Source organism: Jaculus jaculus, chromosome 10, assembly GCF_020740685.1.
Source record: "Jaculus jaculus isolate mJacJac1 chromosome 10, mJacJac1.mat.Y.cur, whole genome shotgun sequence".
In the NCBI taxonomy this organism is placed as follows: Eukaryota; Metazoa; Chordata; class Mammalia; order Rodentia; family Dipodidae; genus Jaculus; species Jaculus jaculus.
The window spans coordinates 117,084,441-117,111,153 of NC_059111.1; the positions used below are offsets into that span (position 1 = coordinate 117,084,441).

The 26,713-nt window shown below is 50.2% G+C and overlaps 2 protein-coding genes across 2 annotated transcripts; both read right to left on the reverse strand.

Moving 5' to 3' along the window:
* Positions 1-568: 568 nt before the first annotated feature.
* LOC101597074 (amiloride-sensitive amine oxidase [copper-containing]-like) lies at positions 569-4,181 on the reverse strand. The gene is made up of 4 exons (XM_004669593.3): positions 2,603-4,181; positions 1,534-1,822; positions 1,080-1,212; positions 569-835 (listed from the first exon to the last, which is right to left on the reverse strand). Exons 1-4 carry the CDS (start codon positions 4,164-4,166, stop codon positions 569-571), a joined length of 2,253 nt encoding a protein of 750 aa, XP_004669650.1. The 5' UTR covers positions 4,167-4,181.
* A 12,560-nt stretch (positions 4,182-16,741) lies between these two features.
* LOC101597358 (amiloride-sensitive amine oxidase [copper-containing]) lies at positions 16,742-20,377 on the reverse strand. The gene is made up of 4 exons (XM_004669594.2): positions 18,790-20,377; positions 17,721-18,009; positions 17,267-17,399; positions 16,742-17,008 (listed from the first exon to the last, which is right to left on the reverse strand). The coding sequence occupies exons 1-4, from the start codon at positions 20,375-20,377 to the stop codon at positions 16,742-16,744; spliced, it is 2,277 nt and encodes a 758-aa protein (XP_004669651.1).
* Positions 20,378-26,713: the final 6,336 nt, after the last annotated feature.

Sequence of the window (26,713 nt, forward strand, 5' to 3'; positions counted from 1 at the left end):
GCGGGAGTCATGGGGCCCTAAAATATGTTTAGGGGGCGCCTCCCCAGCCACTTTCCCACTGACGGGGAAGTCTGCAGTGAGGTTGAGTCCAGTGGGTGTGGGGTGATCTCACTGAGAATTATAAGACCATCATGTTTTATAAACCAATTGACATCCCTTTATATTAAGCAGGTGTCAGAGAGGGGCTAACACCAAAAAGGAATCTCAGTCCAGAAACTCAAGGGCACAGCATTTTTAAAGGCAAAACCCACAAAAACAACAACGATATTAATGCCTTTGTCACAATTGTTTAGATCATACATCTGCAGTTTTGTTCACATGTGCTCGAGTCATTTTGGTTATACCTCTGACCCACGGCTAGACTCACAGAGAGTCCTGATTGTGCTGCCCATGTGACCATGGCTGCCTGGGGTGATGTTCACTCACACAGTGGAGTAAGGGCCAGGTCAGGACAAGATGGAGCTACCTTAGCTACTCTGTGAAATAGCACATGGAAGTGGGACCTGAAGGACATATCATAGACTCTAATGGGCTCTAGGGCTACCCCACAGGAGAGGAGCTGGGCCCCTCACACAGGGTTGTAGGTTCCATTGTAGCTGAAAGGAGGGGGCATCACACAGTCACTGTCCTCAGGAATCCATCTCTGGACGTAGTTAGGACCATTGTTTTGGGGCCACACGATCACAGTGTCTCTGGATGCCAAGGATGGGTCCTCTGGGAAGAAGTTGAAGGGTCGAAGCAAGAAGCCCACGGAATTCCCAGGTGTGGCCATGTTGGGGATGTCCTCAGAGTGTGGGATGTGCTGGAAGCCCACAGTCACCCAGGCCACCAAATCCTGCAGGACAGACACAGGTGTCAATGTTAGGGCTATTCTGAGTATTGGCCAGTTGAGGCCACTGGGACTTGGGGATTTTGAGATGCGCCTACAGACTTCATGAGAGGCCTCAGCCCCACATCAAAGTAGTGGGCAGATCTGTCATGACTTATGAGCTTGCCCTACACCCAGCAAGTGACATACCTGAGACAAACAGGGAGGCTAGTGGTAGGGTCAGAGTTGGGCAGGGAGACCGGGCCAGTACCTCATCTTTAATGCTCTCATTGTTCTGAAGGAACTCCTCAAAGACCACAGGGGGGTTCCAGGAGTCATTCTGGTTGTAGATGCTGCTGCTGCGACTCTCAGAACCTCGGTGCTTGGTCACTGCCAGGGGGTACCTGCCCGGTTGAGAAGAAGCCAGGAGGCTGTTGGCACTGGAGTGGCCTCTCAGTCCTTCTCAGAGGACATTCTGAGAGCCAACGACGGGGGAGTTGCTGCTTCCCAAAATGAGCCATTCTCTCCTGCAGGTCTGTAAGACTGCCCACCATCAACTTGGGGCCAGGAACCCTGCCAGCACCCTCCAGCCCCTCCCTGAGTGAGTGACACTGTGCTCACCCAGGTGCACACGTGAGCAGGGCCTTGGGGACAGAAGCGCAGCTGCCCACAAGCACTGAGGGTCTCCCCTGTCCCTCCTTGCCAGACTCCCTGCGCCTCCTCACCTGGCCCAGGTGACAGCCCGCTCCTCCTGGCAGCCCAGGGGCAGCACGAGCTCCTGGACCATGGAGTGTATCTGCAGGCGGTAGCTGCGTTTGTGACCCCAGCGGTTCTCCTTGGGGCTGCTAAAGAGCAGGTGGCTGGGCAGAGTCTGTCCATAGCGGAAGGCCGCCTGGCGCTCCCAGGAGTACTGCGTCTGCTGGAGCGCAGGCTGCACCAGGTGGTGCTCGGGGCTCCAGGGGTTGGTGATGTTGTCTAGCTTCATCTTCAGGGTCTGGAAGCTGTTCTTGGCTCCTGGACGCAACATGAGGAGCAGGAGGGTGAGGGAACCCTTGGAACAGAAGCCCCTCCCTCTCCTTTGGGGTTTCCTTCCTAGAACATGCCCAGGGCCAACTGCCCTGGAAGAGCTGATGTGGGGGTGCAGTGAGGGGAGGGGCAGCACTGGGCTAGCGGTGAGAGGGAGGGGATTAGGACAAGCACAAGCCAGAGGAGCTTGAAGACAGTTCATGGCTCAGTCCTGGCCACTGGAGTGGTTCCAGCAAGACCCCAGGTAATTGTCTGGAGAGCTGCACCCCGGCTTGTTTGCTGTGCATTTAACCTCGGAGAAGGGCCGGGTGTGTTTCTGCAGGCCTGAGGACCATCAGAGTTCCGTGGGCATGTGGGGCGGAGTAGGTGGACCCCACCTCAAGGTCCTGAAGGCCCTGTGTTCTTAGGCTTCAGCCCATGCCGTTCTTCTGTGGGAGCGTCATGTATCCCAGAGGCACTCAGTACCTCCGGATGGCACTGAGTCCATCTCAAATCTCTAGGCAACGGCATTTCTTACCTTTCTGGGCACTTCTCACTCCCCTACCACATGCATACCATTCTAGTCAGCCCCAGATAAGGGCACATGCCACATTCAGGGTAAGCCCAGGGAACTCTGCCTCCGATTTTCAGGGGCACCTCGTGCATCATTTTATGTGGAAGTAGGCAAAACCAGTACTGCTGAGCTCACATCAGGGAGTCTCTGCATCACTTCCTGTGAAGTGCAAGTTACTGGGGTACAGACCAAGAGAGCCCGGCCCTGTGTCCTACCTGCCACGTCCAGGTCGACGCGGTAATGCACCAGGTGAGTGTGGAGGTTGCCGAGCAGGTGGGTGTGCAGGCGAGTGCCGTGGCGCAGCCCCTCGGGGGTGTGGAAGGTGGCGTGGACGTAGCCAGTGGCGTGCACCTTGGCTTCCATCACCCCGTTAGGGTAGAAGACGAAGTCCCAGATGTAGTCGTAGTTGTACACCGTCGAGGTCGTCCGCAGCACCAGCACGTGTCCCCTGAGCCCCGCATAGAAGTTGAAGCCACCTTTAAAGTTAGAGTCAAAGTGTCGCCGAAGGGGCACCCCTGTGGGCATCTCGAAGAGGCACAGGGCTCTTGGGTAGAGGACGGGCTCGTCACTGTCATAGTAGTGGATGGCATCCAGGAAGGTGGCAGTGTCGGGGCAGTCGATGCCAGGTGCTAATTCATGAGTGACACTTCCCAGGCCCCAGCCCACGTCGATATACTTGGTCTGCATGCCTGCAGGGGTGTGCCCTCCATACAGGGCCACAGCCTCTTGCACGCTGACCTCATAGGCGATACGCTCGCCCCCAAAGTGCACGTTGAGGATCTGCAGGCCGGAGGAGGAGCGCAGCCGGAAGGCAAAGCTCCAGCCTCCATAGTGGACAACGTTGTCCTCCAGCTGGTAGCGGGGACCGTGGGGCTGGACCAGACGGGGGCCACCCACGCTGATGGGCGTGGGGAAGTCACCACGGGGACTGTAGGAGGAGAAGAGCGGCGGGTCCTCCGTGTTCTTGGGCCGTGGGTCCTCGAGGACCACCGCGTCCACGTCTCCGTTTGCGTACTTCTGAGCCAGCTCCTCTGGGCTCTGGTAGAACTTGCCATTGTACCAGAGCTGCTCCACTGTCCAGAGCCGGACGTCTGTGCTCCTGTGGTCCAGGAGGATTTCCAGCCCCGTGGGGTGCAGGAAGTAACCTTCCACATAACGCTGCATGATAAACCAGCTGCGGCGCTGGCCGGACTCCAGGCCCCGGGGGGCCACATCGGTGAAGGTCAGGCATTGATGGTAACAGTCCCGGAGTGAGAAACCCGTGGTATCCAGGAAAAACTGATGCAGGGGCTTGGTGGCCTCCCGCAGGGTGTTGTGAAGGAGGGCATACTCTGTTGCAGAAATGGGTCTGGATTCCCAGGACGGATGGTGGTCTAAACTAACTGCCAGTTGTCTCATGTAGATTGGCCATGGCACGGGTCCGACAGCAAACTCTGTAATATTGGGGTGTTCCTGGGCACCAAAGAAGATGACGACGCGGGCTTCTCGGACAGGACGTACTTTTCCTTTATCCAAGTAACTCAAGACATGTCTCTTCTTGGGCAGCAGCAACTCAATGAGAAACACGGAGTTCTTGGCCAAAGTCATCGTCTTGGAGGGCTGAAGCTGTAAGTCCTTCCTGGATATCACAAAGTCGTGTACCACCTTCAGCTCCTGGGCACTCAGGTCCCTGAACACCTGGGACTTGCCATTTTGAGTCCAGCCTGGCTGCTCTGTGGCGGCCATCTGCAGCACCAAGAGGGCAGCCACCCAGCCTGGTGCCAGGCTCTGTTGTGCCATCTCTAAGGCTGTGGAACACAGTGGAGCCAATGACTTAGTTATTCCCTCACCTAAGGAGGGTCTCAGAGCACCTCGTCCCTTGTCTTGCTGGTTTCCAAAGGCCTGAGCTTCCCTTCCTTTCCCACCCCCTAGCCCATCTAGGCGCTTGTCTGTGTACCCACCTTTTATAGTCTGCCTTATCTAGATGTAGTTCCAAGTTTGGTCTGTCTTGCATGTTATCTCAGTGGGGCAACATTCTGCACCACTGAGTCACAGTATACCACGTCTTGGTCCTTGAGGATTGCAAAATACTGGTGTAATTGACCGAGGGTTGGACTGTCTGCAAAATTACCTTTTGTGTGCGACAAATTATCTTTTAAGAGGACAGCTTTTGACATTGCATGTTCAAAGGGCGGGCTCTTGGGTAAGCAGCCTGGGTTCTAGTCATGGTACATGGTGACACTAAGGACCTGGGTCATGTTGGTTAAACATTCAGGGTCTCCACTGTCTGAAGTGTGAACTGGGAGTGATTGACAGCAGCACGTCCCTAATGTTTTTGAGAGGAACTGACAAGAGAGTAAATACGAAGTGTTTGGAACCAGGCCAGACTTCTAGAAACTCAGGGAAAATTGGTTATGTTTATTCCCAAAGTGAACCCAGTTCTATCATCTGGACCCCTCACCGGCTGGGCTGAGTCCAGATTGTGAAGAGGGAATGGGGACAGCACTGCCCACTCCTCCTTGCCCCCTGGTGGAGGCCTCCTGAGCACAGAGGACCCACCCTGGGTAACCTCCCATGTGGTGACTGGGAGGCGTGCTTTCAGATCTCCTTTAGAAGGGGGGGGGCACTCTGAGCCCCATCCCCAAGCTACTGTAAAAGCAGATCCACTACGTAAGCATTCATGGCAGAGGCTTTGGGAGGCTGGAGGTCCGAGATAGCTGCCACCGTGTCCTCCCTTCCATCTGAGTGGGGGCTGTCAGCTGGGCCCTGCTATGTGCAGAGTCCCTGGAAGACCCTGGATCTTGACTAATATGCCAAAGTCACTGTCACCAGCCCTGGTTTCACCAGACTGCAGACTTGCTGCAGGGCTCTGGTGGGAAGCTGGCCTGCCCCGCCCGCAACTCTAATGCAGAGTTACTCCCTTGCCCATCATTGATGTTGGAAGGCTCCCGCAGAGCTTGGGCTTGCCCTGGGCCTTTAACTGTGCTCCTCAGTCCAACACAAGGGCCTAGGTCCAGAGCCTGAGGGGATGGAAGGATGCCACAAGGCCTTTGTGTTAATAGTTCATGGCTTTTTGCTCCCCAGATTGAAATCCAGGAGACATCTGGAGAAACTTCTTTCTCCTCTGTAGAGAGATGCACGGAGGGGGCTCAGGGGTCTGTGTGGTGGGCTCCCTCACTGACGGCAGGCAAGGCGATACGAACTTCACCTGAAAACTCACTTACGTGATAGGAATTAAGCAAAACTCATCAGGGGCATGTTGGAGGAGCTGAGCCAGAGAATCTGAGCATGGTCAATGCTTCAGGTGTTTGTTTGAAAACCGTTTCTCTCTTTCAAAAAAACATCAGTTATTTATTTAAGAGAGAGATGTAGACTAAAGGAGAAGGGGGTGGATGGGCGCGCCAGGGCCTCCTGCCACTGCAGCAAACAAACTCCAGACACATGTGCCACTTTGTACATCTGGCTTATGTGGGTACCCAGGGGAATAAAACCTAACCTGTCAGACTTTGCAAGCAAGCTCCATTGTTCCAGCCCAGAGAATATGTTTCAAGTGTCACATATCCCAGACACAAGTGGTAGGAACACAACCTCTCTGCTCACAAGATGCCTAATTTTCCTGGTAGAATTTTCCTGTCAGAAAAAAACTTTCCCACTTGGGTCCTTTACACCATTTATATCCTGTCCCTCTGCTCTAACGTGGCTGAAACACTACCCCACCAAGGAAGAGTTATTTTATTTTTATTTATTTGTAGAGGGGAAGAGAGAGAGAGAGAGAAAGAGAGAGAGAAGGGGAGAGAGAGAGAAACAAAGAGAGAGAGAGAGAGAAAGCACCAGTGCTTCCAGACACTATAAATGAACTGCAGACACGTGCGCCACCTTGTGCATCTGGCTTACGTGGGTCTTGGAAAATTGAACCTGGGTCCTTTGGCTTTGCAGACAAGAGCCTTAACCACTAAGCCATCTCTCCCAGCCCAAGGACCATTTTTTTTCTTGCACCTGGGACCAAATTCGTTCCCTACCCACTTATTCTCCCCTTACCTCCTCAGTGGATGTTCAATCTGCATAGGGAAGGAGGGTTCCTTGGGCTCTGTGAGAGCAGGGTGCAGGGCCTGCTGCTTCCACGGAGAGCTGCTGAGCTGTCAGGCACTCGGCTCTTCTTCCCAGTGTGTCTTGGTCCTGGTGTTCACAGTCAAGGCTGCTCTGAGCAATCCTTGCCTCTCCCAGCCTCACTCCTGGGGACTCTTGTACTGTTTGGCCCCATGACCATGGTCCTCCCTGGGGATTCTCCCCGGGGGGTCCTGTCTTGCCCCTCTGAGGCTGGTGAGACTCTCAGAGACACACTTGGCTCTATACTTCGGAGCCTGAGCCAGACGGGAGGGTGTGAGACCAGGGCTTCTCAGTGAGCCCAGACCAGCATATGCACATGAGCCGAGGTCTTGTTTTAATGTTTATTTATTTATTTATTTGGCCAGTCCTCTTTATATTAAAACTATACCTCATTTCTTCATTTTGGGCTCTTATGTGAGTGTGTGTGTGCACGTGTGGTTGTATGCGTGTACGGCATGGAGGTCAGAGGATAGCTTCAGATGTAATTCCTCGGGCAATGTTCTCTCTCTCTTGTTCTTTTTTCCCTTACTCCTGATATGTGACAGGTTCCTTCCATCCCCCAAATGTATCACAAACTGCTGTGGAAGGCCCAGGTAACTCCACCATATCTGGGAAGGAGTGAAGAAGGGGGGTCCAGGGACTGGGAAAGGCTTCACAGGCTCCAGTCTCTTATTCCACAGTTCTCAGTAGAACTCAGCTGTCCCCCACTATCCCTCCATACACACTGCTCAAGTGTGGGATGTCCTCAACTAGGACCTGACATCCTGGGTCACCATCAGGGAATGGAGGGGACAGGGTCTGTCGCTCTCTCCTGCAGGCCTTCCTCCCTTGCTTCATCCTGCGGCAACTGTGAGTCCCTCTGACCTGCTGGCAAAGCGCACATAGAGGACCACGGGACCTTGGACGAAACAGCTCCTCATTGATGACACATGAGGACACTTCTCAGGGCCTGCAACACTGATCTCAGTGAGTTCGTCATTGAGGTACTGATCTAAGAAGAGCATGGTTCTGGTCCTGGGTGCTGCCGGCAGGACCAGGAGGGGCCGAGTGCTGTGGGTCAGAGGTTGGAGGCACCTGAGGGCAGATCAGGATCACACCAGAGCAGGGAGAGATTACAGAAAGCTCCTGATAGGGAACGCAGGACAGACTGGAGGCTTTGTGGTGGCAATTTTTTTTTTAAACAACTTTTTTTTTTTAATCTTTTTTTAAAAATTTATTTATTTATTTGAGAGTGACACATACAGAGAGAAAGACAGATAGAGGGAGAGAGAGAATGGGCGCACCAGGGCTTCCAGCCTCTGCAAACGAACTCCAGACACGTGCGCCCCCTTGTGCATCTGGCTAACGTGGGACCTGGGGAACTGAGCCTCGAACCGGGGTCCTTAGGCTTCACAGGCAAGCGCTTAACCGCTAAGCCACCTCTCCAGCCCTTTTTTTCTTTTGTTGAGAAGGGTCTTTCATTGACTTGGAGCTGACCAAGTAGCCTGAAATAGTTGGGCAAGAGTGTGCTGTTTTCAGCAATAGGTTCTTACTTTCCAGCTCTGGTGGCCAACCATCAACAGCACTGGCAGTAAGCTATATTGCATTGAAGGCCTCAGAGGCCTCCTTGACTAAAAGTTCACAGGGAGGCAGCCCAAGCCCCGCACTGGGATTTTCATTCAATAATAGCCCATGGCTTCCCGGCTAACTTTGTTCACTCATACCGCTTTCCCCTATTCAAACATTTAAAAATATTGTTAGTTTATTAAGTATCAGTTTTATTTTTATGTACATGATTAGTTTTTTAAAAATAGATTTTATTTATTTATTTGAGAGAGAGAAAGAGGCAGAGAGGGAGAGAATGGGAGCACCAGGGCCTCCAGCCACTGCAAACACGCTCCAGACACATGTGCCCCCTTGTGCATCTGGCTTGTGTGGGTCCTGGGGAATTGAACCTGGGTCCTTTGGCTTTGCAGGCAGACACCTTAACTGCTAAGCCACCTCTCCAGCCCACATGATTGGTTTTTATTGACCCTTCCCCAGCCCTCTCCTCCATCTTCCTCCCCTCCACTAGAGTCCACCCACAGTACACCCCACACTCATGCATCACATGAGTTCAATCTCCATTGCCCCTTTATCCAACGCTGTAGACTGCTTGGCCATGCTATCGCTCTACCTCCCCCTCACCACAGCCCCTTTATTCTCCTCTCCTGAGCTCTTTCTAGTCTTCAGCCTTCCACACACTCATTCCCACATAAATAAATGACATACTAAAAATTAGAAGCTGTGGCCCAGAGAGATGGCTTAGTGGTTAAGGCACTTGCCTACGAAGTCTACGGACCCAGGTTTGATTCCCCAGTACCCATGTAAGCCAGATGTACAAGGCGGCACATGCATCTGGAGTTCGTTTGCAGTGGCTGGAGGCTGTCTCCACCTCTTTCTTCCTCTCTCAAATGAATAAATAAAAAATATTAAAAAAAATAGCAACTGGCCAGGTGTGGTGGTGCATGCCTTTAATCCCAGCACTCAGGAGGCAGAGGTAAGAGGATCGCTGTGAGTTTGAGGCCACCCTGAGACCACATAGTGAATTCCAGGGCAGCCTGGGCCAGAGTGAGACCCTACCTCAAAAAAAAAAAAAAAAAAAAGAAAGAAAGAAAGAAAAGAAAAAAAATAGCAACTGGCACATGCAACATTTTTCTTTTTGAGTCAGAAGTACTTCACAGTATATTTTCTAATTCCATCTCTTTTTCTGCAGATTTCATACTTTCACTTTTCTTTACGGTGAAATGAAATTGCACTGTGTCTATGTGCCACATTTTCATTATCCTGTCATCTATTGGTGGGCATCTATGCTGATTTCACTTCCTTTCTACCGTGAGGGTGCAGGATTAAGCACAGAGGAGCAAATGTCTCCGTGGTAGGATCCCCAGGCCTTTGGGTGTATGCTCGTGGAGTGGGATAGCTGGGTCACATGGTAGCTCTGTATTTAGTTTTGTGAGAATCCTCTGCATCAAATCTCCACAGTGGCTGGACCAGTTTACAGTCCATCAACAGTGACCAAGTGCCCACCTTTCTCCACACCTCTCCAGTATTATCATTTGTCTTCCTGACGATCACCATTCTATCTGGGGGAGAGATGGGATCTCAAGGTAGGTCTAATTTGTGTTTTCTGATGGCTAAAAGATGTTTAACACTTTCAAAAATATCTGTATATTTGGCCATTTGTATTCCTTCTTTTGAGCTCTGTTTAATTCCTTAGTCCACATTTAGATTGTGTTGTTTCATGGTTACGTTTTGTGACTTCTTTGCATATTCCGGGTATTAGGACTTTCTCCCATTCTGTTGGTAGTCTCGTCCCTCAATTAACTGTTTTGCTGAACGGGAGCATTTCAATTTCAAAATGTCCCATTTGTTAACCATTGGCCTTACTTCTTGAGTGATTTGAGCCTTAAATCAGAAACCCATCACCTATGTCTGCCTCTTACCATGTTCCTTACCTTTTCCTCTGGTGCTTCCAGAGTTCTAGGTCTCTGATTCATTTGGAACTGATTTTTGTGCAGGGTCAGGTGCTGGAGCCTGCCGGCTGAAAGGGTTCGAGCCTGATGGGGAGTGAGGATTAAGGAAAGACAGAAGAAAGAGTGAAAGCATGGACTCCAGTCCAGGGATGAAGCCAGGACTGAAGACATGGTTTATTTCACAGCATTCCTTTTTATATCTTTTTACAACCAGTTTTTCCATAGACAAAGATTTTATGAGCTTTACAAGTTCCTATCAAAAAACCTTCCTGTTACAGAGTTTTTGCATTTCAATCATTTCTCAGTACAAAGGACCAGCCAAATGGCTGAGGATACCTAATCTTGCTTACAGGTAGGCTGCTATAGTTTTGCTAATGTCTAGCTGCCAGACGGCTTCCTGACACTGTAGGTACACAATCTTACTTGCAGGAAAGCTGCTATAGTTTTGCTAATGTCCTGCGGCCAGAAGCCCAGGGCTATGGATACAAGTCCAGCCAAAATGGCTCCCGACAGTCATGGACACAGATCTCGTTTCATTCTTTTACACGTTGATAGCCAATTTCCCTACGCCATTTCTTGAAGAGGCTATCTTTACTCTCTGTGTATGTATATATTTTAAAATATCTATTTATTTATTTAGCAGAGAAAGAGGGAGGGGAGGAGAGAGAGGGAGGGAAGAAGGGAGGAATGACTTCGCCAGGGTCTCCAGCCACTGCAAATGAACTCCAGATGCGTGCACCCCCTTGTGCATTTGGCTAACGTGGGAACTGGGGAATCAAACATGGGTCCTTTGGTTTGCAGGCAAATGCCTTAACCACTAAGCCCTCTCGGTGTATATTTTTGGTATCTTTGACAAAAATGAGATGGTTATATCCATGTGGGATTATATCTGAGCCCTCAGTTCTATTCCATTGATCTGTCTGTTTTTTGTGCCAGTACTAAACTGTTTTAATTATCATGGCTCCATAGCATAACTTAAAATAAGGTACGGTGACACCTTCATCATTATTCTTTTTTCTCAGGATTACTTTAAACTATCCAGGATGCTTCCATATGAATTTTTTTAAAAAACATTATTTACTTATTTATTTGCAAGTGGGGGAAAAAAGAGAATGAATGAATGAATGAATATGAGCATGCCAGGGCCTCTATCCACTGCAAACAATCTCCAGACACATGCATCACTTTTCTGGCTTTACATGGGTACTGGGTGTTATGAGCATGTAAGGACCAGCATATGGTCCAGGGACAGTTTAGATAAATAAGTTTGTTTTTCTTTGTGTGTGAGAGTAAAAATGCAAAGTCAAACTTTGTAAGCAAAAAACTAAGAGTACAATGACATAGTAAGAGATTAGCAGAAGGTGTGTGTGGAACCCTAGATAAGTAGTGGAAAATACAAAAACCCCAGCTGCTCAGCAGCCGTTGTCCCAGTCCTCCCGACACTATGACTGACTGAACGGCTGCTCAGCAGTCCGGACTGAGACCTCCGTGAGACGCATCACTGATCCGAATTCATCTGCCCGACACGCTGTCCGAACGACCGAGACGCGCCTTGAAACACCGCAAACCAAGAGAAAAGTCGGAGCACGGACCCGCGCCACCAGGTTGTAAAACGTCAGAAATCTCGCAGACCGAGTCTTGCGTTGAGACCGAGTCTCGCGATACTGCGTCCCAAGTCTCACAATATCAGGTTGTATACATGTTAGACTCGTTAGAAATATTCTTGTGTTAGTAGTGATGAATATAATTTGGATATATATTATATTAGCTATAATATTAGTTGTGATAGTTTGGACTTGCTTGTGTGTGACTTTCATCCCAGTAAACTCCTTTGCGAGTACACCAGTGTCTGAGTATTATTGACCTTCGTGGGCGGAATCCTCTCAACCAATCATCTTTGAGAGTGCTTACAACACTGGGGAATTGAACCCAGGTTGTTAGGCTTTATAGGCAAGCACCTTAAACACTAAGCCATCTCTCCAGCCCCTTCCATATGAATTTTAAGATTGTTTTTTCTGGTGCTGGAGAGATGGCTTAGCAGTTCAGGCCCTTGCATGCAAAGCCTAAGGATCTAGGTTCGATTCCCTAGGTCCCATGTAAACCAGATGCACAAGGTGGCACATACATCTGGAGTTCATTTGCAATGGCTACAGGCCCTGGCTCTCCATTCTCTCTCTCCCCCCCCCCCCGCTCTCTCTGACTCCAATAAATTAAAAAAAATATTTTAAAAAAAGATTGTCTTTTCTATTTCTGTGAATAATGGCACTGGATTTTTGATGGGGATCCCATGACTCTGTAGATTGCTTCTGAAAGGACAGTCATTTTCACAATATTAATTCTGGATCATGAGCATGATGCCCAACTTCTTGTCAAGTGTGGGTTCTTCGGCCAAAGTTGTGTACTTGCACTTGTGGTGTGAGCTCTTAACCAACAACCGCTTTCTCAGCCCCCAGACTTCGTTTTTTAGAAAATCAAATGCAAAAGTGACTTATTAAAAAATGGTGAAAAAGCCCCAAAGTGTCAGGGTAAATGTTTTTAGGATTTCAGCCTGCCCCAACGGAATGGGGACAGGGATGAAGGAAAAGAGGGCACCAACACATGATGCATCCATATGAAACATCTTGATAATAATAATAAAAATTTAAAATGGAAAAAATTATGCCTTCTGAATCAGAGCTCAGAGAAGCAGGCAGGCTCAACAGCAAGAATCTGAGTTCAATTGCCTAGATTTCATTTTACTTTTTAAATTTTTAAAAAAATTTATTTTAGAACAAGTGAGACAGAGACACAAACAGACAGAATTGGCGTGCCAGGGCCTCAGCCACTGCAATTGAACTCCAGATGCTTACGCCACCTAGACTTCATTTTAAGCAGGGGTTTCAGATTCATGTTGAAATGAAATGGAAGAAACAGAGTGTCACTGCATACTTGCTCTGCTCCCAGCCTTTCCCTCTCTCAGCATCCAGCAGCTTGTTCTACATACTACAACTGTTGAGCCACAAGAACGCAGCATTACCACCCTGAGCCCATCGATCATCACTTGCCACAGAGTGTCCTCAGTGTCCTAATAACCCTTCACTCCCTGCATGTCAACCTCTGCCAGCCACTGATCTTTACTATCTATTCCAGAAGGCCGGGCTGGACTCCTACAGCAGGCAGCCCTTCTCCCCTTTGCCACACGAATATTTCATTGTTTGATGTGCTCTGAATCTCTTATCCACAACTACCTTTCTGCTCATCCAGGAGGAAAGCGATGCAGGGAGCAGAAGAGAGAGGCAGAATCTCTGTTCTGATGTCAGCGAGGAGCAACACAATGGCGGCAGGATCACAGTGAGCAATGGAACCTTGGCAGCCGCTGGCTCTCCCTGCTGCAGATGGAAAGTTTGTCTGTATCCCACAGCCATGTCCTCCCTTCTCGGGGCTTGGGCTACCTTCTGTCTTGTCACTTGCTCGGTGCTCTTGCCCATCCCTGCTGTCCTCCTCCTGTGTCTTCCTTTCTCTTGCCCATGCAGGCCAGGCACTGCTCTTTGATGTCTTGCTCTGGCCTCTTCTGTGCCAGCTTGTTTGGCGTCCCGTCGGAAGGCTGTGTGCTCTGCTCTGCAGACCCCCGACTCCCGCTTAGCAAGTATCGTGGAGCTCCCACAGAATGCTCAGACAAGTGAATTAAGGGGTGGCTCTCAGATAGCAAATTATCCTCACACTGTTGGGTTAGCAAGTCTCTCTTCTGTGTTTGCTTTTTCTTTCTCTGATACACATGTGTCTACAAGGAACCACTGGTTCACTCTTGTGTCTTCTGAGCTCCCTCACCATGTTGAGCTGAGCCCAGTGAAAGCCCTCGTTTCAGTCTTCACCGAGGAAGGGAAGCTTGCAATTGGTTTTCATGCAGCCTTTGGCTTTCCGGACTGTCTGGCCTGCTCCTGACTCCTGGACTATGGCCCTGGTTCTGGGACTTGCTATGGGTGACAGCTCTGGGCAGTGCAGGAGTCATAATGTTGGGAGGAACACTTGGGGGTCTCCGACTGTTTGCTTTTCTGTTGTAGGAAACCCCCCCAGTCTCCCCAGTTCCTCAGGTTGCTATGAACAAGGGCCACACGCCTGGGGCCACTTGTCCGCATCCCTGGAGCCAATCAGGGGATCTCTGCTAAGGGGGGCAGGAGGGAGGGTCTATTTGCTGTCTTTTATAGCTCCTTGACGACATCTACATAGCTTCTACCTTCTATTCCTGGAAACATGGATCTAGAGTCCCTGCCTTTCTTACACAAAGGTTTCTCTCTGAATGGAAGCATACTCTCCCAAAAGGAGGCCCATTAAAACACATGAGAAACTCACAGGACTCAGGAAGCTAGATCCATAAGGCCCCTCCCCAGTGCTGTGTCAGCATCCAGAAGACACCCCCCCCAGTGTTATATAAACATCTATGAGACCCTTCCCCAGTGCTATGTAAACATCCACAAGACCCCCTCCCTAGTGTTATGTAAACATCCACAAGACCTCCTCCCCAGTGATATGTAAACATCCCCGAGAAACCTCTCCAGTGCTATGTAAACATCTATGAGACCCCCCTCCCCAGTGTTATGTAAACATCCATGAGACCCATCCACAGTGCTATGTAAACATCCATGAGACCCTTCCCCAGTGCTATGTAAACATCCATGAGACCCATCCACAGTGCTATGTAAGCATCCACGAGACCCCTCCCCAGTGTTATGTAAACATCCACGACACCCATCCACAGTGTTATGTAAACATCCACGAGACCCCTCCCCAGTGCTATGTAAACATCCATGAGACCCTCCACAGTGTTATGTAAACATCCACGAGACCCTCCACAGTGTTATGTAAACATCCACGAGACCCCTCCCCAGTGCTATGTAAACATCCACGAGACCCTCCACAGTGTTATGTAAACATCCACGAGACCCCTCCCCAGTGCTATGTAAACATCCATGAGACCCTCCACAGTGTTATGTAAACATCCACGAGACCCCTCCCCAATGCTATGTAAACATCCACGAGACCCATCCACAGTGCTATGTAAACATCCACGAGACCCATCCACAGTGCTATGTAAACATCCACGAGACCCTCCACAGTGTTATGTAAACATCCATCCACGAGACCCTCCCCAGTGCTATGTAAACATCCACGAGACCCATCCACAGTGCTATGTAAACATCCACGAGACCCTCCACAGTGTTATGTAAACATCCACGAGACACCTCCACAGTGCTATGTAAACATCCACGAGACCCATCCACAGTGTTATGTAAACATCCACGAGACCCTCCACAGTGTTATGTAAACATCCACGAGACCCATCCACAGTGTTATGTAAACATCCACGAGACCCTCCACAGTGTTATGTAAACATCCACGAGACCCTCCACAGTGTTATGTAAACATCCACGAGACCCCTCCCCAGTGCTATGTAAACATCCATGAAACCTTTCCAGTGTTATGTAAACATATATGAGACCCTTCCCCAGTGTTATGTAAACATCCATGAGACCCCTCCCCAGTGCTATGTAAACATCCATGAGACCCTCCACAGTGTTATGTAAACATCCACAAGACCCTCCACAGTGTTATGTAAACATCCACGAGACCCCTCCCCAGTGCTATGTAAACATCCATGAAACCCTTCCAGTGTTATGTAAACATATATGAGACCCTTCCCCAGTGTTATGTAAACATCCACGAGACCCCTCCCCAGTGTTATGTAAACATACATGAGACCCCCTCCCCAGTGATATGTAAACATCCACAAGACCCCTCCCCAGTGATATGTAAACATCTATGAGACCCTCCCCCAGTGCTATGTAAACATCCACGAGACCCCTCCCCAGTGCTATGTAAACATCCAGGAGACCCTTCACAAAAGCTCACAGGGTCTCTTTCCTTCCTGGGCTACTCAATTGCTGGTGATGGGAGGGCTAGCCCATGATCCCCGAGGCTTCCAGGCCATGCAGGATTGCAGTCAGTGTCTGTGCTGACCATGGAGCTATGAGAGTGACCCATGCACTCATCTGGCATGTAACTCTTCACCCATGCTCTGTCAGTAACCCCTATAAACTCACTGGTTTGCAAAGTGGACTTTGGTGGGATCATTACTTCGGTTTGTCGTCAATACTGTATGTGATGTGATGAGGTGTTCGTTCAAATCTCCAGTAAAAGTTACCACATGGGTGTCATTTTTTCCCTCCTATTTACTATATCCCGCAGGGTTTTTACTACCAGGGAGCAGACTTTCCTAACTTACCCGCTTCTTCCCATCACCCAGTGTCACTGTGTGGCCGGCCCTGTCTTACTGCACTGCTCACCTCAGTGGACAGAAAGTTGGTCATTCTCAGACTTTGTTTTTACAGGACTGTGATGAATCATCAGACATGCTTTTCCAGTGTTTATAGAAAGATCTCCAGGGGAAAGCCCTGGCAGTTGGAGCGGCAGGCACTAGGGTATAAGCATCGCCAATTTTGTTTGATTTCCCCATAGATCTTCATCAAGCATGGCCATCTCTGAGGTGGAAGAATTCTCCTAGAACCTACTGAGAGGGAGCTGATAGCTACAGGCATTTAAAAACCCACGTGAGAAAAATCTAGTGTGCAAGTGGGCTTCCTGTGCCCTGGCCATGGAGGTCTAACTTGGGTGCAGAGGACAAGCCACCACCATCTGTGGATGTGATGTCAAATCTACCACTTGCCTCTAAGAACTAGCCTAAGGAGAGCAGAGCTGACATGCTTTGGAGCTCTCTGGCGAGAGTGGGCCCTGGGTCCCTCACACAGGATTGTAGGTCCCATTGTAGCTGAAGGCAGGGGCCTTCAGGCAGTCACTGTCCTCAGGAATCCATCTCTGGATGTAGTTAGGGCCATTGTCTTGGGGCCACACGATCACAGTGTCTCTGGATGCCAGGGACGGGTCCTCTGGGAAGAAGTTGAAGGGTCGAAGCAAGAAGCCCACGGAATTCCCAGGTGTGGCCGTGTTAGGGACGTCCTCAGAGTGTGGGATGTGCAGGAACCCCACTGTCACCCAGGCCACTAAATCCTGTAGGAGAGACACAGGTATCAATGTCAGGGTGATTCTGAGCATTGGCCAGCAGTATTGGTCACTGTGGCTTGGAGGGTTTTTTAGATGCGCCTACAAAACCTTGAATGTCCTCAGCCCCACTTTTATGAGGTGTGCAGATCTGTCATGACTTATGAGCTTGCCCTAGACCCAGCAAGACACACACCTGAGATCAGGGACAGACCCAAGAGGTCTAAGTGACAAGATCAGAGGTGAGAAGGGGGAATAGGCCAGTACCTCATCTTTAATGTTCTCATTGTTCCGAAGGAACTCCTCAAAGACCACAGGGGGGTTCCAGGGGTCATTCTGGTTGTAGATGCTGCTGCTGCACTGCTCAGACTCCCGGTACTTGGTCACTGCTAGGGGGTACCTGCCCGGTTGAGAAGAAGCCAGGAGGCTGTTGGCACTGGAGTGGCCTCTCAGACCTTCTCAGAGGACATTCTGAGAGCCAACGACGGGGGAGTTGCTGCTTCCCAAAATGAGCCATTCTCTCCTGCAGGTCTGTAAGACTGCCCACCATCAACTTGGGGCCAGGAACCCTGCCAGCACCCTCCAGCCCCTCCCTGAGTGAGTGACACTGTGCTCACCCAGGTGCACACGTGAGCAGGGCCTTGGGGACAGAAGCGCAGCTGCCCACAAGCACTGAGGGTCTCCCCTGTCCCTCCTTGCCAGACTCCCTGCGCCTCCTCACCTGGCCCAGGTGACAGCCCGCTCCTCCTGGCAGCCCAGGGGCAGCACGAGCTCCTGGACCATGGAGTGTATCTGCAGGCGGTAGCTGCGTTTGTGACCCCAGCGGTTCTCCTTGGGGCTGCTAAAGAGCAGGTGGCTGGGCAGAGTCTGTCCATAGCGGAAGGCCGCCTGGCGCTCCCAGGAGTACTGCGTCTGCTGGAGCGCAGGCTGCACCAGGTGGTGCTCGGGGCTCCAGGGGTTGGTGATGTTGTCTAGCTTCATCTTCAGGGTCTGGAAGCTGTTCTTGGCTCCTGGACGCAACATGAGGAGCAGGAGGGTGAGGGAACCCTTGGAACAGAAGCCCCTCCCTCTCCTTTGGGGTTTCCTTCCTAGAACATGCCCAGGGCCAACTGCCCTGGAAGAGCTGATGTGGGGGTGCAGTGAGGGGAGGGGCAGCACTGGGCTAGCGGTGAGAGGGAGGGGATTAGGACAAGCACAAGCCAGAGGAGCTTGAAGACAGTTCATGGCTCAGTCCTGGCCACTGGAGTGGTTCCAGCAAGACCCCAGGTAATTGTCTGGAGAGCTGCACCCCGGCTTGTTTGCTGTGCATTTAACCTCGGAGAAGGGCCGGGTGTGTTTCTGCAGGCCTGAGGACCATCAGAGTTCCGTGGGCATGTGGGGCGGAGTAGGTGGACCCCACCTCAAGGTCCTGAAGGCCCTGTGTTCTTAGGCTTCAGCCCATGCCGTTCTTCTGTGGGAGCGTCATGTATCCCAGAGGCACTCAGTACCTCCGGATGGCACTGAGTCCATCTCAAATCTCTAGGCAACGGCATTTCTTACCTTTCTGGGCACTTCTCACTCCCCTACCACATGCATACCATTCTAGTCAGCCCCAGATAAGGGCACATGCCACATTCAGGGTAAGCCCAGGGAACTCTGCCTCCGATTTTCAGGGGCACCTCGTGCATCATTTTATGTGGAAGTAGGCAAAACCAGTACTGCTGAGCTCACATCAGGGAGTCTCTGCATCACTTCCTGTGAAGTGCAAGTTACTGGGGTACAGACCAAGAGAGCCCGGCCCTGTGTCCTACCTGCCACGTCCAGGTCGACGCGGTAATGCACCAGGTGAGTGTGGAGGTTGCCGAGCAGGTGGGTGTGCAGGCGAGTGCCGTGGCGCAGCCCCTCGGGGGTGTGGAAGGTGGCGTGGACGTAGCCAGTGGCGTGCACCTTGGCTTCCATCACCCCGTTAGGGTAGAAGACGAAGTCCCAGATGTAGTCGTAGTTGTACACCGTTGAGGTCGTCCGCAGCACCAGCACGTGTCCCCTGAGCCCCGCATAGAAGTTGAAGCCACCTTTAAAGTTAGAGTCAAAGTGTCGCCGAAGGGGCACCCCCGTGGGCATCTCGAAGAGGCACAGGGCTCTTGGGTAGAGGACGGGCTCGTCACTGTCATAGTAGTGGATGGCATCCAGGAAGGTGGCAGTGTCGGGGCAGTCGATGCCAGGTGCTAATTCATGAGTGACACTTCCCAGGCCCCAGCCCACGTCGATATACTTGGTCTGCATGCCTGCAGGGGTGTGCCCTCCATACAGGGCCACAGCCTCTTGCACGCTGACCTCATAGGCGATACGCTCGCCCCCAAAGTGCACGTTGAGGATCTGCAGGCCGGAGGAGGAGCGCAGCCGGAAGGCAAAGCTCCAGCCTCCATAGTGGACAACGTTGTCCTCCAGCTGGTAGCGGGGACCGTGGGGCTGGACCAGACGGGGGCCACCCACGCTGATGGGCGTGGGGAAGTCACCACGGGGACTGTAGGAGGAGAAGAGCGGCGGGTCCTCCGTGTTCTTGGGCCGTGGGTCCTCGAGGACCACCGCGTCCACGTCTCCGTTTGCGTACTTCTGAGCCAGCTCCTCTGGGCTCTGGTAGAACTTGCCATTGTACCAGAGCTGCTCCACTGTCCAGAGCCGGACGTCTGTGCTCCTGTGGTCCAGGAGGATTTCCAGCCCCGTGGGGTGCAGGAAGTAACCTTCCACATAACGCTGCATGATAAACCAGCTGCGGCGCTGGCCGGACTCCAGGCCCCGGGGGGCCACATCAGTGAAGGTCAGGCATTGGCCATTGCAAGTTTTGAGTGAGAAGCCCGTGGTGTCCTCAAAAAACTGATGCAGAGGCTTGATGGCCTCTTGCAAGGCATGGTAAAGGAGGGCATACTCTGTTGTGGAGATGGGTCTGGATGCCCAGGATGGCTGATGCCCTGGTCTGGGGGTCAATGTCCTCATGTAATAGGGCCATGGTAGTGGCCCCACTGCAAACTCTGTGACATTGGGGTGCTTTGTTCCTCCAAAGAAGATGATGACACGTGCTTCCCGAACAGGACGTCTTTTTCCTTTATTCAGAAAATCCAACACATGGTGCTTCTTCGGTAGTAGCAGCTCAATGAGGAACACTGAGTTCTTGGCTAAAGTCAGGACACTGGATGGTTGCAGTTCTAGCTCCTTCTTGGACCTAAGGAAGCTATGCACAGCCTTCAGCTCCTGGGCGCTGAGGTCAGCAAACACTTTAGCTTTGCCATTTTGGTTCCACTTGGGGTGCTCTGTTGTAGCTGTCTGCAGCACCAAGAGGGTAGCCACCCAGCAGAGGACCAGGCTGTATGACACCAACCCCATATCCCTAGAACATTGCATGGAAGAACAGAGGACTTAGTCATACCTCTCTCGTACTGAGTACATCAGAGCAAGCACCTTGTCCCTCACCTGAGGAATGACTTAGAGTATCTTGTCCCTTACCTGTGGAGTGGCTTAACACCTTGTCCCTCACCTGTGGAGCACCTCAGATCAACTTGTCCCTCTCCTGTGAAGCACCTAGGATCTCCTTGTCCCTCACCTGTGGAGCACCTCAGATCACCTTGTCCCTCACTTGTGGAGCACCTCAGATCACCTCGTCCCTCACCTGTGGAGCACCTCAGATCACCTCGTCCCTCACCTGTGGAGCACTTCAGAGCACCTTGTCCCTCACCTGTGGAGCACCTCAGATCACATTGTACTCCTACCAATTTCTTTCCTCATCTGTAAACCTCTGACAGTTCCATGGACCTTCTCATTTAGACACATTCGGCGTGTTGCCCCCTTTGAGATATTATCTCAGTGGGAAACATCCTGCTGTCAAGGTCACCACGAGTCATGGTAGTCAAGGTTTGTTCCTCAAGGGCTACAAAATGCTTGTGTCCTGGAGGGGCAGCGGATGGCACTGACAGAAAAACTACCTTTTTGAATTCAGTAAAATGCCTTATTAGAGGGATCCATTGTGAAATTCAGAGTAGAAATTCTGGGGCCAAGCTGCCTGGGCTCTAGCTTGATAAATGACAACACTAAGAGCTATCTGCATGCTTAAACTCTTGGGCCGTCCATGGTTTCAACTGAGAACTAGGAATGGTAATAGCAGCATTTCTGGAAGGTTCTCAAGACAAACAACCAGACAGTAAGTATAGTGTTTGGAACCATGGTGGCCTCCAGGAACACATGGAGTGCTGGCTCTACTTCTCTCTAAACTGGGGCCTGATGGCCCATTCTAGACACTAGCACAGCACATTTGGCTGGGCTTAGTCTAAGCTGTAAGGAAGGATAGAGATTGCCATCCCTAGCATTCTCTAGGCCCCTAGTAGTATACTCTAGTCATGGTCTTTTAAAAATTTTATTTAACACGACATATTTATTATGCTAAGGTTTTAAAAAATCCTTTAAAATATCTTTTATTTATTGCCAATTTTTATAATACACATAATGTATTTTGATCATTTTACCTCCTATGCCTTTTTTTTGTTTTGTTTTTTCGAGGTAGGGTCTTGGGTCTCACTGTAGCTCAGGCTGACCTGGAATTCATTATGTCATCTCAGGGTGGCCTCAAACTCATGGCAATCCTCTTACCTCTGCCTCCCAAGTGTTGGGATTAAAGGCATGTGCCACCATGCCTGGCTCCCACGTCATTTTTATTTTTATTTATTTATTTATTTATTTTTTAATTTATTTATTTATTTGAGAGCGACAGACACAGAGAGAAAGACAGATAGAGGGAGAGAGAGAGAATGGGCGCGCCAGGGCCTCCAGCCTCTGCAAACGAACTCCAGACGCGTGCGCCCCCTTGTGCATCTGGCTAACTTGGGACCTGGGGAACCGAGCCTCGAACCGGGGTCCTTAGGCTTCACAGGCAAGCGCTTAACCGCTAAGCCATCTCTCCAGCCCTCCCACGTCATTTTTAAAACACATATTTATTTATTTATTTGAGAGAGACTGAGAGAGAGAGAGGCAGATAGACAGAAAGAGAATGGGCTCATCAGGGTCTCCAGCTGCTGCAAACAAACTCTACCTGCCTGCACCACCATGTGCATCTGGCTTTACATGGGTCCTGGGGAATCCAACCTAGGTCCTTTGGCTTTGTAGGCAATCGCCTTAACCACTAAGCCATTTCTTCAGCCCCTCCCATGTCTTTCTATTGTCCCCTGCTCTCTCTCCCAAACCCCTTGTTGTTCCCAATTATGCCCACTTCTATTATGATGTCTCTTTATTGTGTGTGATCCTCTAAGTTTAATTAGGCTTGCTGGATGGGTGTGGGGCTATTGAGGACCACATGCAGCTTACCCATGGTTACATCACTGAGGAAAATGTCTCTCCCCATCATTATGCTAAGTTTTTATTTTCATTTTCCCCAGACACTAAAATAGCACATAACATTATAACTTAGCTTGCAATATAAACCCAAGTGACAAGTCAACCATCTCAAAAATGGTTAATGCCTATGTTGCATCTCAAAGGTAAAAGAAGAAACTTAACTAATTGTGTTTAATATTTTTTAAATTTCTTTTTAAAAACATTATTTCTTTTTTTCTATGGATTCTATTTATTTGAGAGAGAGATAGAAAGAGGCAGGTAGAGAGCAAATGAGTGAGCGAGCGAGCGAGAGAGAAGAATGGGCATGCCAAGGCCTTCAGTCACTGTCAATGAACTCCAGATGAGTGTGCCACCTTGTGCATATGGCTTATGTGAGTCCTGGGACATTGTACCTGGGTCCTTTGTCTTTCCAGGAAAATGCCTAACCTCTAAGCCCTTCCTTTAGCCCTTGTTTAATATTCTTAACATGTTTCTCAGTGTTATACTCCCAGCTTAGTGTTCATTTTGATTAACATATACTGGTTATACATAACTGGTTTCATTATCACATTTTCATACATGTATGTGAAGTATTTTGATCATATTCATCCCCTGGTACTGGTTCTCTTGTTCTCCTCCACTCCCACTGTTCTTTCTCTGCATAACTAATCCCTTTCTATTTTCATGTCTTTTATTGGGAGGGGAGGGCAGTGACCTAGTGAATTTTTCTAGGTTTGTTTACAGAAGCCTGGCAGTGCCACCTTATTAGTGACTATACCACTAAGAAAATGTCTGTTCCTCCTCTATCAACCATTAAGTGCATATAAATTCTCAGGGAGGGTTTGGGCCCCATAAGTTCCTCCCTTTCCATGAGAGTATGTTGAGGTACAATCTTGTGCCAACCTGGACTTCATCCCCCTCTCCTCCCAAGGTAGAGCCTCACTGTAGCTCAGGCGCATCTGGAAACTCACTCTTAAGTTTCAGGCTGGTCTCGAACTCACAGAGATCCCACTACCTCTGCTTCCCACGTGCTGGGATTAGGTGTGCACCACCCCGCCTGGCTTTGGTTTAATTTTTTTTTCAATTTAGTTTTTGAAAGAGGTTTGTTTTTCTAGCCCAGGCTGACATGGAATTCACTACATAGTCTCAGAGTGGCCTCCAACTCACAGCCATCCTCCTTCCACTGCCTTCGGAGTGCTGGGATTAAAGGCATGTGCCACCATGCCCAAAGGAACTTTTTTTTTCAAGGTAGGGTTTCATTCTATCCCAGGCTGACTTGGAGTTCACTATGTAGTCTCAGGGTGGCCTTGAACTCACCATGATCCTCCTACCTCTGCCTCCTGAGTGCTGGGATTAAAGGCATGTGCCATCATGCCCAGATGGACTTCATTTTTAAGAGGAGTTTTCGGTTCACAGGCACAGCAAGCAGGAGGTGTAGAGTGCTCCCACATGTCCCCTCCATCCCCAGCCCAGCCTTCCCCACTATCAGCATCCTGCGTGATCTATGTGCTACAACTGCTGAGCCACAGAAGCACAGCCCATCACCACCCAGAGCCCACAGTTTGCCAAGGACTTATGCTTGGTGCACATCTATTGGGTCATGACAAATGTGTCATGACAGGCATCACAGTACCACAGGGTATCCTCAGTGCCCTAAAACCCTCCTTTCTCTCCTTGTTGCTCCTTCCTTGAACTTCAGCCTCTGCTAACCACTGCGCCTTTACTGTCCTTTCTGCAAGGCAGGGCTGGACTCCTATGGGAGGCTGCCTTTTCCCTTTGCGTGTGAGTTTTCCTTGCCTCCTGTCCTTCAAGACTGACTGGATTTTTTTTTTTTTTTAACAATCTCTTGCTCCCCGATGTCTTTCTTCTTCCCAGAAGCAAGTTGCTACAGAAGAGAGGTTTAGAACTTTCTGTTCTGACTTCATGTGGGCAGTGTAGGGGAAGGAAAATGTCTCTTCCTCCTCTATCGATCATTAACTGCCTATAAATTCTCAGGGAGGGTTTGGTTGAAGAGGGCAAGGATGAACTTGGCAGTGAGTGGCCCTCTCTGCTGCAGACGGGAAGTATACCTGCTCCCCAAAACCTGTTCCCCCAAACCTATCTCCTTACTGTGTCCTCCTCTCTCAGCTCAGAGTGCCCTGAAAGTGGTCTTTTGCCCCTTAGTCTGGGTGCTGGCACTTTCTAGCCCCCATCTTTCTTTCTCCCCGCCCCACCATGCTCTGCCCCCTGGCTCTGTTCCCTTCCCTGCCAACCTCTTCTGAGCCCCGTCAGAACGCACCTGCGTGCTCTGCTCCGGCGTGCCTGCCCTGTTCCCAGCCTCTGCTTCTGGCCGCTGATCCCTGATGCCTTCTTGATGCTTATGAACCCCGCCCCACAGGGAGGGACAGGGTGAGGTGGAGGACAACCTCTCTGGGGATCTAATGTTCAGGGGCTTCTTTGGTAGAGTGGCATGGGGCTCTAATGTCTGTAGTACAAGTATCATTGGGTTGTTTCCTCATAATTTCTCTTGTCACAATGTCATCTTCCTGACAACTGTCCCTGGCTTTATCTGTTATGAACTGTGCAGAGCCATAATCTGTTAATGTTCTCAGAGATCTGAGAGGAGGATGGGGGTGGATTGACTACCATGGCAGTCTTAGCTGGAAGCACACGTGGAGGCTAGCAGAGACAGATGCCCACAGCCAAACAGAACCAGCTTCCTATGTAGAACTCGGAATCTGGAAAGGACCCCTTGGGAGAGAGAAGCTGCTGAGTTGAGCTCCTAGAAGAAATCATTTTGCCACCTCCAGGACCTTGATGGTGTTCAGAAAAGAAGAACATCATCTAGGCTGGCTTTTGCAGTGGCACTGAGAGCTGAAGGGAAAAGGAAAGGGCAGGCCATCTCTCTGGTGGCTGGGGACAGAACTAGAGTGGCTTGGGTCAAGGGAGCAAAGGTGGGAAAGACAGGGGGCTCCTGTTTAGAGGAGAAAGCCTAGAGTCAGGGAAAGCCCCTGGCTTGGAAGACCCCCGCTGGTCTCTGCAGCCTTGCTCCCAGGCCTCGCTTTCCTGTCTTGTGCCATGTGATGATGCATTTCTCATCGTTCCCCGTTCCTTTCGTGCCTGGCAAATCACTTCAGTGTTTGCCAACAGCTAGACAAAGAGAGGACAAGTCGATACTAAAAGCCTCTACCCTCAATTCCGGGTGGTTAGTGTCTCTGAGGAAAAGGGTTAGCTTTAAGTGCTGAAGGATAGTGGCGCTAACAAAAGAGAAGGCCTGCATTTTCAGAGAAGGGTTGTTCTCAACGGTGGGCTCACAGGTGCTGGAGAGTAGAAAGTGTTTGGAGCAGAAAGAATTAGTGGACTGAGAAGGAAAGAGTGAAGGACTCCTGTGCAGAAGGATGAAGTCGGCTCCTCACCTCACACCATCCACAAATATTAACTTCAAGTAGCTTAAAGACCTAAAGATTTTGGTTATTTTGAAGTAGGGTCTCCCACTAGCTCAGGCTGACCTGGAATTCACTCTGTAATCTCAGGGTGGCCTTGAACTCATGGCAATCCTCCTACCTCTGCCTCCCAAGTGCTGGGATTAAATGTGTGCACCCCCATACCCGGCTATTTATTTTTAATTATTAAAATATCACATTTATTGAGGGAAGTACAGAGTCAAGGAAAGGTACCCACGTGGCTAGAGACCCCATGTAGAGGGCCTGGGAAAACCATGGGAAGAGAAGAGAAGAAAGTTCAAGGAGCTCCTGTCACATGGGGGAGCCGGAGGAGATAAAGAACCCATGTGGAGAGTCAGGGCTGGGAGCTCTTCCCTTGGCTCAACCCGGCTGTGCTTGGGCCAAGCTTGCCCAAGCCCAGCCAAGGGAGAAAGTCACTCACAGCTGGAAGTTCCCAAGTGTTCAGAGAGCCTGTCCTCCCCTTGCAGCAATATGATATTTATAACCTTATAGTGTGGAGTGTCTTCTGGCTCAGGTGAACCAGAGGGACAGCTGGTTGGCTAGGGCTAGGGGCTGACTCAGGAAGAAGTATTTATTATTTATTTAGAAGAAAAAAAGAGAGGGAGAGAGAGCTAATGGGTACACCAGGATCTCTTGTCCCTGGGGCTGAACTCCAGATATGTGTGCTACTCTGTGTATCTGGCTTTATGTGGGCACTGGGGAATCAAACGTGGTCTGTCAGGCTTTGCAAGCAAGCGCCTTTAACCGCTGAGCCATCTTTTCACCCTTCACAAAACTCTTAGAAGAGTAAGTCTTCTTGGTCTTAGATTTGGCAAGGGATTCTTTTGTCTCTTTGTCTTTTTTTACAAAAAAAGAAATAGGGTTTTATACTCATCACATCAGTCAGGTAAGTCTCCGGAGGGCAGAGGGCAGGTTCCAAACCAGGAAGAGGCCC